The 12,990-nt window shown below is 43.1% G+C and overlaps 1 protein-coding gene across 1 annotated transcript; it reads left to right on the forward strand.

Annotated features, from left to right (window-relative positions):
• Positions 1-466: 466 nt before the first annotated feature.
• LOC147241896 (cyclic nucleotide-gated channel beta-3-like) lies at positions 467-12,077 on the forward strand. The gene is made up of 18 exons (XM_086191308.1): positions 467-589; positions 1,000-1,042; positions 2,124-2,277; positions 4,212-4,366; positions 4,465-4,767; positions 4,851-5,059; positions 5,145-5,195; positions 5,275-5,361; positions 5,461-5,525; positions 6,385-6,507; positions 8,371-8,512; positions 8,818-8,977; positions 9,067-9,164; positions 9,239-9,322; positions 9,399-9,517; positions 9,600-9,752; positions 11,410-11,533; positions 11,627-12,077. Exons 1-18 carry the CDS (start codon positions 467-469, stop codon positions 11,645-11,647), a joined length of 2,214 nt encoding a protein of 737 aa, XP_086047434.1. The 3' UTR covers positions 11,648-12,077.
• The last annotated feature ends 913 nt before the right edge of the window (positions 12,078-12,990 follow it).

Below are 12,990 nucleotides of genomic sequence, written 5' to 3' on the forward strand. Positions count from 1 at the left end.
TGTACTTGAAGTCTCCATAAACTCCCCAAGTTCATTTTTGTAAATTTAACAGTAATACTGCCTCTACAGCTAATAAGAGCCGCCTGCATTGAGCCCACACGTGCACTCCTGAGTGTTCTCCATAGGTGGCCTGCTGATGTCTCGGGCCTGCTTTAGTGGTCAGCCATAATCCTACAGGGATCTTATATGAGATGGGAACGGGCTTAGTTGTCACTGGTGGTAGGGGCTATTCTCCTTGCAAGGGTATTAGTGGTGCTAAAAGCAGTAATACCATCAGCGCCAACTTGGTTATGAGGTCGTGTTGCATTTAAAGAGGTGAAAGAAGGCAGGGGATGAAGAAAAGGTAGACAGAGAGAAAATAGCGCGCTAAGCCAGGAGGGGGATCTTTCACCTCTGCTGGATTCGGCAGATTCCCCACACAGTCCCTTGCAGACAACACGGCAGATGCACCTGTAGGTTTCTGGACATGTTTGGCAAATTAAAGGGACTCCTCAGTGGCCCCCAGATGCCAGCAGCTTCTGGGGGCACCAGAGTGGCTCCTGATCCTGCTCCTCAACCTGCTCCACCTCCTGCTCCGGCTGCAACCAAGGTAAAACTTTCTTTGCCAAGAGTTTAAGCCTTTAGTTCATTTATCTGGTGTGCCAAATGGAATAAAAGCTTTGAATTAGGAATAACTTCAACAGATGTGCTTTTGAAAAAAAAAATGCGTACAGGATGTAATGGAGCAAGAGTGGTTACATTTGCTTTTGCTGAGATTGCAGCAGTGGCTTCTCATCCGTTCCTCCGCCAGCTGCTCAGTGCTCATGCCAGCAGAGAATGAAATGAAATTGTTTCATTAGACAGCCAAGATTGAATCCATTCATTTCCCAACAGGCACTTTTTCATTAATGTAATCTCAAATATAACGTGTCTATCAGGCACGGGTCTGATTTGTCAAGAAATGTCTTTGACTAATGCAACCAGATATCTGACTGTGAAAACTGTTGATTTGTCATGAAGGACGAGAAGCCAGCTGATAAGGGGGATGCGGACAAACCAAAGGGTAAGTCGTGATTGATTTGAGAGGCTGAAGTGGCACATTTAGAGGATGAATCATTTCTGGGTTGATTTGCTTTATGTCAGATAAGCCCACTTTAGGATTTCGGGTTTTGCAATCATTTTACAGTCCTCTGTGTCTTTTGTGAGAGTGAGAAGGTGACATGGGGAATCTTTTCGTGAGAAGTTTCAGTTAGGTAGCTTGATTACTGCATGTAAAGTTTCAAAGAATGTGGATACGAAGCGTATTTACGGTACAAAAAAAAAAAAATCATTTCAGGTGCCTTGATGATCGCATTGCTCTCTGTCAAGACACCTTTTTCTGTTTCATTGTCACACAAAATGTTGCTGCCGCCCACCTACCGTGCTTATGATTGAAAGTCAAGGAGAGGCTTCATCATTATCCTTTCGACAGTTTGTCCAGTGTGGAACAAAAACCGAAACGTCAAAGCTCCATGTTCAAAACTATCTTTGTTTCATAGTTTTTATGTGGTTTTGAGTGATGAGATCAGTGATGTAATGCTTTTGAAAAGCATCTTTTTGAGACGTGTGCTGTAACAGCTACGGTTATCAGGTCAACATGTCGTGTTTATAGGAGGGAGCAGCAGGTGAAGCATGCCTGCGAGGAGGTGGCGGCCAGTGTGTCCGTGTTTTCAGGCGTCAGTAGAACCATATGGCAATGCCATGATGCGCCCTTTAAGTATCACTTCACACAAAACACCATCGAACAAAGGCCGGCCTCTTCTTCGTCTATGGTGCAAACATTCTTTGGACCCTAGCAGCATGGTTGCAGTAGACCACACCTCATTAACATGCTTCAGCACCCGCCAGTGTAGACGGAGGGCAAGTTCGTTCGCCAGTTGAAGGGTGAAGGTTTTTGGTGTGAAAATATCATTTGCGCTAACTTGAAACCAACAGTAATGCTTTTGCTTGACTTGTCATCTTGCGCCATGGTTAAAAATAGGGCCCTAAAACTTAAATATTGCTCCTCTCAGAATATAAATACGTAAGTAATACACTTCAAATAAAAGTCACCACCACAGTCATTTTTTTCAGAAAATAAAATGTACTTCTGTTTAATCGCATAGAATCAACTCCAGCCCCAGCCTCAGCCCAGGCTCCGGCAACAACTCCAGCCCCAGCACCAGCACCAGCACCAGCACCAGCACCATCACCAGCACCAGTACAAGTACCAACTCCTACACCCCTTCCAGCAAACCCCGATCAAGCTGGTCCTGAGGGGTAAGAAATGTAACTTTTGTGTTCAGTTTGGTGCAACGATTATCATAAGTACCTGTTCATCAGCAAGAGCTTGCTTTTTATTTACTTTGATTTCAGGCATTTCATTTTAGGGATGATGCCTAAAGTACTACTGAAGCAACTGCATTTATGTATCCTTAAACCTGCCAAGACACTGACACCACAAACCAGTATCAAATTAATCACCCAGTGAACACTAATTAATCAGATTCCCTGGCAAGATGACAGGAAGATAGAGACATGCTTGTGAGAGCTCCATCCCCAGTTGCAACATGCATATTAACAGAAGGGATCAACTGAAAGTGGATTAAAAGCTTTTCAGCTTTTTAGTTTTAAGAAGCTCACCGGGGCTGCTTCTGGCCCAGCAATGAAAGCATGGAGGGCACAGTTAAAGCCAGTGACGGCTCATCCTCGCTGTAAACACATGTATCCTCTCCAAATGAACAGACAGGTTGAAAATGTGGAAGAGTAAGAACTGGAGTACAGCTTGGATAGTATAATGCTCTGTTAGTGCCAGAAGGTCAGAGGTCAGGCAAATATGATGTGTTCCACAAGAGGGGAAGACGATGGAGATCATCTTTGGGCGATTGTGGTGAACATAACGCAGTGTGTGATATGCTTGGATTTCCCAGTGATGATGGCAAAATGCAAATTGCTGGTTTTTCGGGTGGACACGGTCGGTTTTTGTATATGGATGTGGATGGATGTCATTTCTCTGTAAAAGGGGTTGCCTGAAGTGGTAAACCAAGATCACACTTCGACTCGCACCGTCCTGCAACACTTTAAAGCAACTTGCTTATTGTCTTGGTTCCACAATACGCTTGTTGCAGCACAGTTTAACCACTCATACTGTGGTTTGGCTAAAAGACAAAACACACACACACACACACACACACACACACACACACACACACACACAAATAATACTTGTCTACCACAAGACAAATTAGCTGCCATTCTGAGAAGATTGTGTTGTTTTTCCAAAAGCAAGCCAAAAGAGAATGTATTCTATTGGACTTTTACTAGCCTGATGGACTGAGTGATGTGTCCAGTATACCAGTTGTACTGCCAAAGTGGGTTCATTGACACTGGAACTTTCAGCATGGTGGTTCTGTAAGCGAATGCTGACCTCCAACAATGAATGTTTGCTGCCCACATCTAGAGTTCTGCTATGGCCCACATTTTGCTTTGGCTGTAAGATGTCTAAACTCAGCCTGGGGTCCATTGACACTTGGCCACGTGCCAAGTATCCAAGATCTGGCCCAAATGTTCTTGTAAAGTGAAAAAACTAACATTCCAATGGTAAACAGGTAAAATAGTCTGTGCTTTAGTCAAACATACTTGTGCGCTATTAGTTGATTGTAGTATTTATAACGTTCAACACTAATTAGTATGTTAGTTTTGCGAATGTTTTATGGGGGGGGGGTGATACATTGAAGAGTAGGGTGTCGTGTGTTGTGTTGAATGTTAAGCTGTTGCTAGGAAAACTTGGGGACTGCTTTTATCTACAGCAGGCGTTTTCAAAGTCTGAAATGCTGGGCCTTTCCTCAGAGACAGCTTGGGATAAGTGTTCCCTTACTCCCAAGCATTGCTTGTTTCATTTCTGGGCACCGCATCGTTATGTTACTTGATCTCATGGTCCAGGAGGCCAATTAAGAATCAGAAATATTTGCAGGACAAAATGGCAAGTGGGAAAAGAGAGGGAGGGATTTTTCTTGCTCTCTGATTATTAAAAGAGCACTTTATTCGTTTTTGTTTCTTCCCGTTAAACTCAATTCACGATTGAGTCCTGTATTGCTGGGTCTTGTCCACAAGGAGGCAGCATATGAACGCAGGTTGTGTTTATATGTCATGTCTTTTGCATTTGTAGTAAACTGGCCATGACTAAGTCGGTGTGTTGGTGTTTTGCTGTTCAGACAAGAGGCAGCTCCCCCTCCACCTATTGTCATCAACAAGTACTCAGATGAGCAGCTTAGAGCCATTGTGAAACTCATGAAAGAGAGACTGCAGCTCTACAAGGAGAAAGCGGTTGATCCATTCGCCTCATCCCCAGAGATCAGCCCTCCTGTCAGTAAGTGCAGACAGGATTACCCATTTGAATGTTTGAATATGGATGTTTTCATATCAATTTTCAACCGATGGGAATTAAATTTAACATCGTCCTTTCAGCGCCACTGCTGCCCAAAAACGAGTACTCCAGAGTTATAGAGGAGAGGAAAAGGCAAGCGGAAGAGGAGCGTATAAAGAAGGAGGAGGCTGACAAGAAGAAGAAAGAGGAGCAGGAGAAGAAAAAGAAGGAGGATGAGCAAAAAAAGAAGGAGGCGGAGGAGAAAAAGAAAGAAGAGGCTAAAGAGGAGGTGGCTAAAAAAAAAAAATTAAAAGAAAAGGCCTGGATGGCTGTGGATATGGTGCTGCGGCCCTTTGAAAACAGCATGGACGGTGTCTTGGGTCACACCATCGACCCTTTCACAGGCAAGTAAAGGTTGGATAGGATTTAAAGTCAAATCAGACACATTTAATTCTCATGCCTCCCCTTGCAATTCACCCCCTTGTAGACCGCCGCTACATCGCCTGGCTCAGTGTGGTGACTCTTGCCTTCAACTACAACGTGTGGTTCATCACAGCACGTCTGTGTTTCCCATACCACACTGAAAGTGCCATTCCTTACTGGGTGGCCCTGGACTTGCTGGCTGACCTGGTCTACCTCACAGACAGCATCATCTTCCAGTCTCGCAAACAGTTTGTCAAAGCAGGAGACATCATAGTAAGTCTTCTCTCCCTCCGCCTCATGGATGCTGTCACATAGACTGTAAAAGGATTTTGAAAATCACATTTTATTTTCATTTCAGAAAGACAGAGCCATTACAAGGAAGAACTACAGAGATTCTGAGAGATTCGTGGTATGGATCAGTAGTCAAGGAATTCCTCCGCATTTTTAAGTTTTCTCATCGCTTACTTGACACTTTCCGTCCTGAACAGAATGACATGATGTGCCTCCTCCCCTTTGACTTGCTCTACTTCCAGTTTGGATTCAAATCCATTTTCAGAGCCAACCGTCTATTGAAGGTGAATTTACTCATGCGTTCTATGTTCATGAAAACACACTGAAGAATCATGTCTCTTTGCCATTGCTGACATCATGGAATGCTTGTCCTTGTCCTCAAGGCAGATACTTTTTTTGAGTTCAGCGACCGCTTAGAAAGCATCATGGCCAAGGCTTTCATCTGGAGGTAGGTTACAGGTCTCGCACATTCTTTAAGTTGAACCGTAGGGATGGAGTACGTTTTACTAGTGCAACCTCATGATAACAGCAGGTCAAAATGGACATGTTTTTCTGGGAAAATGCATGGAATGCTGCTGCACACAAAGCAGAAATGACATCGACGTCCCTTCAGTGTTGAAGGTTTTGCCTGTAATACATAAAATACTAGAATGTGTAATGATATCCTTTTTTTTCTGTTTTTATTTTTATTTTACTAGGAATTAGCAAATGCACTTTCCCAAGTGTACACTTTTTTTAATGCAGTGCATTGATTCAAGGATTGCGTCGTGAAAGTCGTTTCATGCAACAGCCAATCAAATCAGTGAAAAGCGGTCACAAATATCAAATAGCTGTTGATGAATTACATTACAACTGATTTTTTTTAAAAAGAAAGAGATGGTCCGATGTGATGAATTGCCTCCTGTTGTTCGGAACAGCCATATTGCATAAGTACCTATCAAGAAAACGACACAAAATGAGATACAATTGTGCAAATATAGAAATGGCCCATCCCACTTGGTTATTACAGATCAAACTAGCCAATGTTTGAGGGAGAAGCTAACAGGGTGTTTTTTTGAGACTTCGTAATTGTTTGGCGTCGCTGTGAATTTTCTAACCCGCAACCTTCAAGTGGTCAGGTTAAAATTTAATGCTGAGAAGCCTTACAGTGTGAAATGAGGGAGGATGAGCAGCAGACAGTCGATCTGCTCTTACACAAGTACTTCGGTGCGTCAGCTCTACTTTAGCAACACACGGAGTCACCAAAACAAATAGATACTCTTCAGACTGAGGTAGACCAGCTAACATCTTTGCTCCGCCCCTGTTAGAGTGATCCGCACCATTGGCTACCTCCTCTTCATGCTCCACATCAACGCCTGCATCTACTACGCGGCTTCAGACTACCAGGGCATCGGTAAAACTAAGTGGGTCTACTCTGGCAAAGGCAGCGCGTAAGTATTTTGATTTTGCATCAGGAAATCCAATTCATGTTGTTTTCACTTGGTTATTGCACAAAGCTGAAATGCCTGTATTCAATGCGCAAACTCACAATGCATACAAAATTTACAACAATTTAACTCCAGTCAACCCCATTTTGAAATGTCACTTTGGGCCTCAGGTAGCAGTTTGTCCTGTGGCGTGAAAGAGCCGTTGCCCAGGTGACAATCTAAGCTAATTTAGCAGGAAGTTCTTTAAACAGCTATCCAAAGCTGGAGACCACGACAAATAAACTGGCTGATAGACTGAGTTTCACCTCCCAGCTCATGTTAAGGAAATGGATATTTCTTCACTTCTTTTCAATGTGGATAGACACCTCAACCTCATGGTCGTATGCTGCCCCCTACAGGTTGAGAGTGTTAATTGGTTGGCAATTGTTGTGTTTTTTTTTTATTTCATTTCATATAATAAAAAAATGAAATCCACAAGTCTTCGCTTTTAATCTACAAAGTATTTTTTTTTAATTCCTTGCTTAAATTAGATAATTAAACGATGGCTTATTAGACTTTTTTTTTTTTTAATAAAGTTAAATATTTCATTTTAAAATGTAGCAGCTCTTGCCATTAAATTAGATTTCTAAAACCAGGGCTTCAGCAGAATGGGACAAGAAGAATTGTTGTGTGGATATGGTGGGATCATTATTGTGGTTCGTCAGTGTAAGCGCTTGATGCCCCGACGTAGGGGCTCAGTTAACAAGACCCTCTTTGATGTATCCAAATGAAATCCCCAACTCTAAAATGTTTTGTATGCTCCATCTCTGCTGCTGCTGCAGTTACCTCACCTGCTTCTTCTATGCGGAGAAGTCCCTGCTGATGATTGCTGAGTTGCCAATTCCTGACACCATGTTCGGACAGATCTTTCAGATGACAAATTACCTTTTTGGGGCATTTTTAATGTCCATCATTCTTGGCCAGGTAGATTTTTTTTTTTCTAATTTAATTTTTTTTAAATAATTTTTCTCTCTTTTTTAAAATTTGCTGATTGTTGCTGGTTTTGTTTTGTTTTGTTTTGTTTTGTATGATCAAAGAATACCTATAAACCTACACATACTATATATTGCAAAATAGGACTCAGTCAATTTTGTCTTTTTTCTCTCACTATTTTTATTTTCCATCCATCCATCCATTTTCTTCCACTTATCCTGTTAAGGGTTGCAGGGGGGTGGAGCCTATCCCTGCAGCCTTCAGGTGAGAGGCGGGGTTCACCCTGGACAGGTCACCAGTCCATCACAGGACCAACACATAGAGACAGACAACCATTCACACTCACAGTCACACCTACGGTCAATTTAGAGTATCAATCAGCCTCGTCCCCTCTTGATGTCTTTGGACTGTGGGAGGAAGCTGGAGTACCAGAGAGAACCCACACAGGAACAGGGAGAACATGGAGACTCCACACAGAAAGATCCTGTGATGGAGCTGGGACTCGAACCTCCTCGACAGCGCTGACCACTGCACCACCATGCCACCTTTTATTTTACATATTCTGCATGTATTCATACATAGCATAGTTTTGTTTTAACTTTCATTTCATTGAAATCATTCTCTTGATTTACCTTTTTCCTTTTTATCATTTTTCCTTGAATCTATTCATTTTTCTCTTTTTTCTTTCCTTTTTGTGCCAATTATTTCTTATTTATTTTTAATTTAGAAAAATTGGCAGCAAGACATCAAGGGAATCAACCTTGGAAAAGGGAAGAAATAGCAACTATTCTAAATTTGCCTTCAACTCAGGACTGCCACACGCGCTCACACACCTTTCTGTGTGATTTCCATCATCACTTTGACAGGCCCTCTAATCCCTCACCCTCTCCACAGGTACCTGCGTTGTTACTACTTTGCTGTCCGCAGTCTGATCAACATTGGGGGTCTTAACGAACCCCACACCGTCTTTGAGATAACCTTTCAGATGACTAACTTTTTCACTGGCGTCTTTGTGTTCTCCAGTTTGATTGGACAGGTAACTTCAAAACATATTCCATCCATAACAGACCTGTAGGAGTCCCAGCATCCTCAGTTCAACTGGAATCCTGATAGAAATTAGCGCTATCCAATTAAATCATAAACCTGTCCTTTTAGAAACGTTATCATTGTATTTCGCTGGTTCCCTGTGAAGTCTTGATGTCAAAAACCTTTGAATAAATTTGAAAGTCATTAACTGATCCATCTAGTAGTGTTTTGCCAATGATAAGATAATATTTAACTTCCAATGAAGAGACAATTCCATCACCTCTTGCATTTATTGTCACTTGCCTACTGTCTCAGATGAGAGATGTCATCGGTGCTGCCACAGCGGGACAGACCTACTTCCGGACCTCAATGGACAACACTGTGGCGTATATGGTGACGAACCACATCCCCAACTTTGTGCAGAACAGAATCCGCACCTGGTATACCTACACCTGGGATGCTCAGGGCATGCTGGGTTAGTATTGATCTGAATCATTTTACCATTTGGTTGCATTTATCACATCTGATTGAAACGAGATGCGGCCATACTTTCCTCGATCGCAGATGAGTCCGAGCTCCTGGATAAGATGCCTCTGGTGATGAGAACAGCCATCGCTGTGGACATCAACCTTGCCACGTTTCAGAAGATTGATCTCTTCAAGGTGGATTTATCATGAGACATGTTTAACACATCCAGTATACTGCAGACAGATGAGTGAAATCTATGATTCCACAGGGCTGTGACCAGCAGATGCTGGTGGACATGTTGCTGAGACTCAAGTCTATCATCTATCTACCTGGGGATTTTGTTGTGAAGAAAGTGAGTCGGCAAGATTTCATCCTGGATTTCAAATGTTTGAAAGTTTAGTTGTGCATGTATGGCACTGTTTTGGCAGGGTGACATCGGTAAAGAGATGTACATCATCAAGAGCGGAGGCGTGCAGGTGGTGGGGGGACCTGACAACAGCATCGTGTTCGTCACACTTAAGGCTGGATGTGTGTTTGGAGAAATCAGGTAAGATCATGCCTTTTCAATGTTTATCCACATCAGTGTAACACAACTGGGGAAAGTTCAATTGTATGCATTTTTTTCTCAGCCTCTTACAATCATCCAAAGATGGAGGAAACAGACGGACGGCTAACGTCAAAGCTTTCGGCTTCGCTAACCTTTTTGTCCTGGAGAAGCGAGACCTGTTTGATATCTTGGTCCACTACCCTGAGTCTCAGAAGGTTCTGGCCAGGAAGGGAAGGTGACAAACAGATGACAGACATGAATGTTTATAAGACTGGAATATTGGATTTAGTCATATGTTCGCTAACGCCTAGTGGCCTTCATACACGTAGAGAATAAATGGATACATTTCTGCCTCACTTTTGAGTTGCAGCAGCCAAAAATCTACGAGCAGTTGTTATCAGTCCGTTAAATGGGTGTATTATCAGTCGTCAGTATCAGTAGAATTCAACTGATCCAGCCTCAGTACCAGTGGGCCAGACGGTATACTGTGGTTTTATCATCATTATCATTTGTCATAAACCACAGCCTGTTTACAATATACATGACACCTTGGAAAGCAACAGAAATTTGATTTATAATGATGTTCCGCATTGTAGTAAAGGTCACGTGACAATAGTCTAAGAGTTCGGCATAGGCACGAGGACTTGTTTTGGTGTGGAACAAAGATGGCCTCCTTTACACCTCTCTCAAACCATCCGTCCTCTCTGTGTTGGCTCTACCGTGTACACAGGAGAGAATGCCTTCAGCTGCTCACCTGCACCTGAAAGAAAGGGCCATTTATTTGAGGACACCAACATTCACATTCCGGACAGAGAGATAGACGGTTTGAGAGAGGTGTCAAGGAGGCCGTCTCTGTTCATGTTGAGAAAACCTCGCTGAACAGAGGTGGGGGCCTGCGGCATCTCTTACCAGTCAGCTACGGTGCTCCTTTGAAATCCCTCACCAGGAGATTTAACGACCATCTCCATCAATACCCTGAGAAGCCCAGTCTCAGGCTGGGGGTCAATGACTCACCTGGCCCTCTGTGATTCAGATGACTCACAGGCTGGTGAGGGTCATAATGACACTCTGGCCAAGCCCCCAGGTGATCTCCTGGTGGTTAAATGTCTATATTTCCTCACCTTCCTTTGGAACTGATGAAGCCTGTTGGATAAGAGGTGAAACGTCTTCTACACCTAAAGAAGTCCAGTTGCCTATGCCCAACTCGAACACCCTTTTCACACTGGAAAACACGTATCAACGCGGGTTTTTGGATCAGGATGTGACAGGAAGGTCAAGTGAAACCTGGGACGATGCAGGTTGCCTTTTTCACACTGCAGCCGAGCCGAGCCGAGCCGAGCCGCTAAACACCCGGGTCGCTTGGCGAGTCGGTCGGCACGTGTCCAAATGCCGAGTCGACCCTTTCAGAGTGCCGAAAAACCCGTGTTGACCCACATTTTTGGTGCAGTGTGAAAGGGGCTTATGAGTAACCCTAGACTACCATGACCTGGATGACCGAGGAGCTTAACGTCACATGACAATAGTCACCCCTGCTGTTGGTTTGACCCCAGCAACACCCAACCCTGCCTTCCTGAGCACACTCTCTTCCTAAAAATGCTGATGATCCAATTTCCTCTTCTATTTTGTCATCATCATGGACACTCTACAGTCAGTAGATTAGGACCCCCATATCAACGTGTTCTAGATCACACCAGAGAACAGCTTTTTAATTGGCTAATATCTCAGTGAATCTCCCGAAGTTACACTGTAGGATATGACTTTTATCTCGAAGCTGTTTAATCAGACAGGGTTTTATGCTCAAATTTCAGTCAATTTTTTTCCTACTGAAAAACGTGTGTGTGTGTGTGTGTGTGTGTGTGTGTGTGTGTGTGTGTGTGTGTGTCCGTGTGAAGGAAATTAATGAAGGCCAAGGGTCCTGCAGCAGCTAAAGCCCAAGAGGAGAAGAAGAAAGGACTGGCACTATTCGGACCCAAACCACCCACACCCAAACTATTACGCACTGTCAACGCATTAAAGGTATGAAATTTCTCTGTCAGATACTTTGTGTCTGAAAGGAAAGTTTCTAAAATTGTTCATTGCACCGTATTCTGTATTTTTTTTTCTCCCCAGAGTGCTGCCAGTGGCCGGTGATGATTTGTCGATATGGATCATTTTTAATAACTCCTTTTTGGGAGTGAATGTTTCATTTGAAACCCCTTACCCCTCTTTTGTACTCTATATTATCTCTTTTATGTTAAATTAAGTTAAGTTGGACTAAAAAAAAAATCCTGAAAGCTTCACTGTAAATAAATTACCTCTAACTGCATTAACTCCTCTACATTACTAATTTGTCACATTAAATGTCCTGTGTGATTCCGGGACAAGAGTTAGCATAGCTACAACTTCATTTTACCACGTACAGTGTCCACAGATTATTCTGATTATGAGTTCAGTGTACACGTTGCTATTGAAATGATCTGTTACTGCGCTTATGTCTGCTGGATTGGTCAGCTTCTAGTGGTCCTAGCCGCCTGACAGAGATGATCCATCATCCTAAAACTGGGAACATTCATGTTGATAATATTAGACCATGTCTACTTCAATAAATAATTCCATGGTACCACTTACGGTTGCATTCTGCGGTTGTTTGTGTGTTTGTTCTTCAGTCGACCAGAGATTGCCCGAGTGCGTGTGTGTGTGTGTGTGTGTGTGTGTGTGTGTGTGTGTGTGTGCGTGTGTGCGTGTGTGAGAGAGAGAACTAATCCCATTAGCCTGACAGACTAACTCTTTGGTCTCTGCTTTTGGACCTCAGTAGTCTTTAGGGAACTGAAATAACCTCAGTCCCGTTCTAAGTTTACACCGGGTAGTTTCACAGTCGAGACTTATTCCCATGTAATTAATATCTTATTATCACAGTCGTAACGACTGAGGAAACTACACTTAATTCTGTGTCAAATGGAGTCCTTTATTTTGGTTAGTTTACTGGCAAAGGTTTGGGATAATAATAACAGTGGGCCTCGTCATGACATGCTCTAAGCTACAAATTTGATCTTACACACTTCAGGCCTTTTCTAGCCCTAAATTTAGTCTTACAGACTAGAGCCAAACCTGGTGGCTGTTTGTAACTCCTTGCTCCTGACATCTATTGTGTTTAGTCTGTGTAAGCCTGGATGATTGACAGTTTCAGGAGGAGATTCTAATAGACAACAGGACGCGCTGACTGTCTACAAGACTAAACTGAGGTCTAAAAGAATTTGTGCGTGAGAATATTTCATGAATGAGGCCCACTGCCCCTCTCCAACCGAACTCGATTTGTATGTTTGATTATTCCCAGTGTTTATTTGAGAAATGCAAGGCGCCACTTTGATTCTACCAGAAGCCGTTATCTTGCCTGGCGCACATCAGTGGCTGATGTAACTGCAGAAGCAAGGGGAGGGCCCAGAGGGAATTAATGGGCCTAAAGCATTAATTGCCTCATTCTGTTGTTTGGATGG

Source organism: Aulostomus chinensis, chromosome 21 (genome assembly GCF_037954235.1).
Source record: "Aulostomus chinensis isolate RoL2024-O1b breed Wild chromosome 21, RoL_Achi_v1.0, whole genome shotgun sequence".
NCBI lineage: Eukaryota > Metazoa > Chordata > Actinopteri > Syngnathiformes > Aulostomidae > Aulostomus > Aulostomus chinensis.

Bases quoted from the DNA above. Each gene is read 5' to 3' on its own strand.
- LOC147241896 (XM_086191308.1), top strand. From the start codon at position 467: ATGTTTGGCAAATTAAAGGGACTCCTCAGTGGCCCCCAGATGCCAGCA. The intron at 8,513-8,817 runs GTAACTTCAAAA...CTACTGTCTCAG, and splicing joins TCTCCAGTTTGATTGGACAG to ATGAGAGATGTCATCGGTGC. The intron at 9,323-9,398 runs GTGAGTCGGCAA...CTGTTTTGGCAG, and splicing joins GGGATTTTGTTGTGAAGAAA to GGTGACATCGGTAAAGAGAT.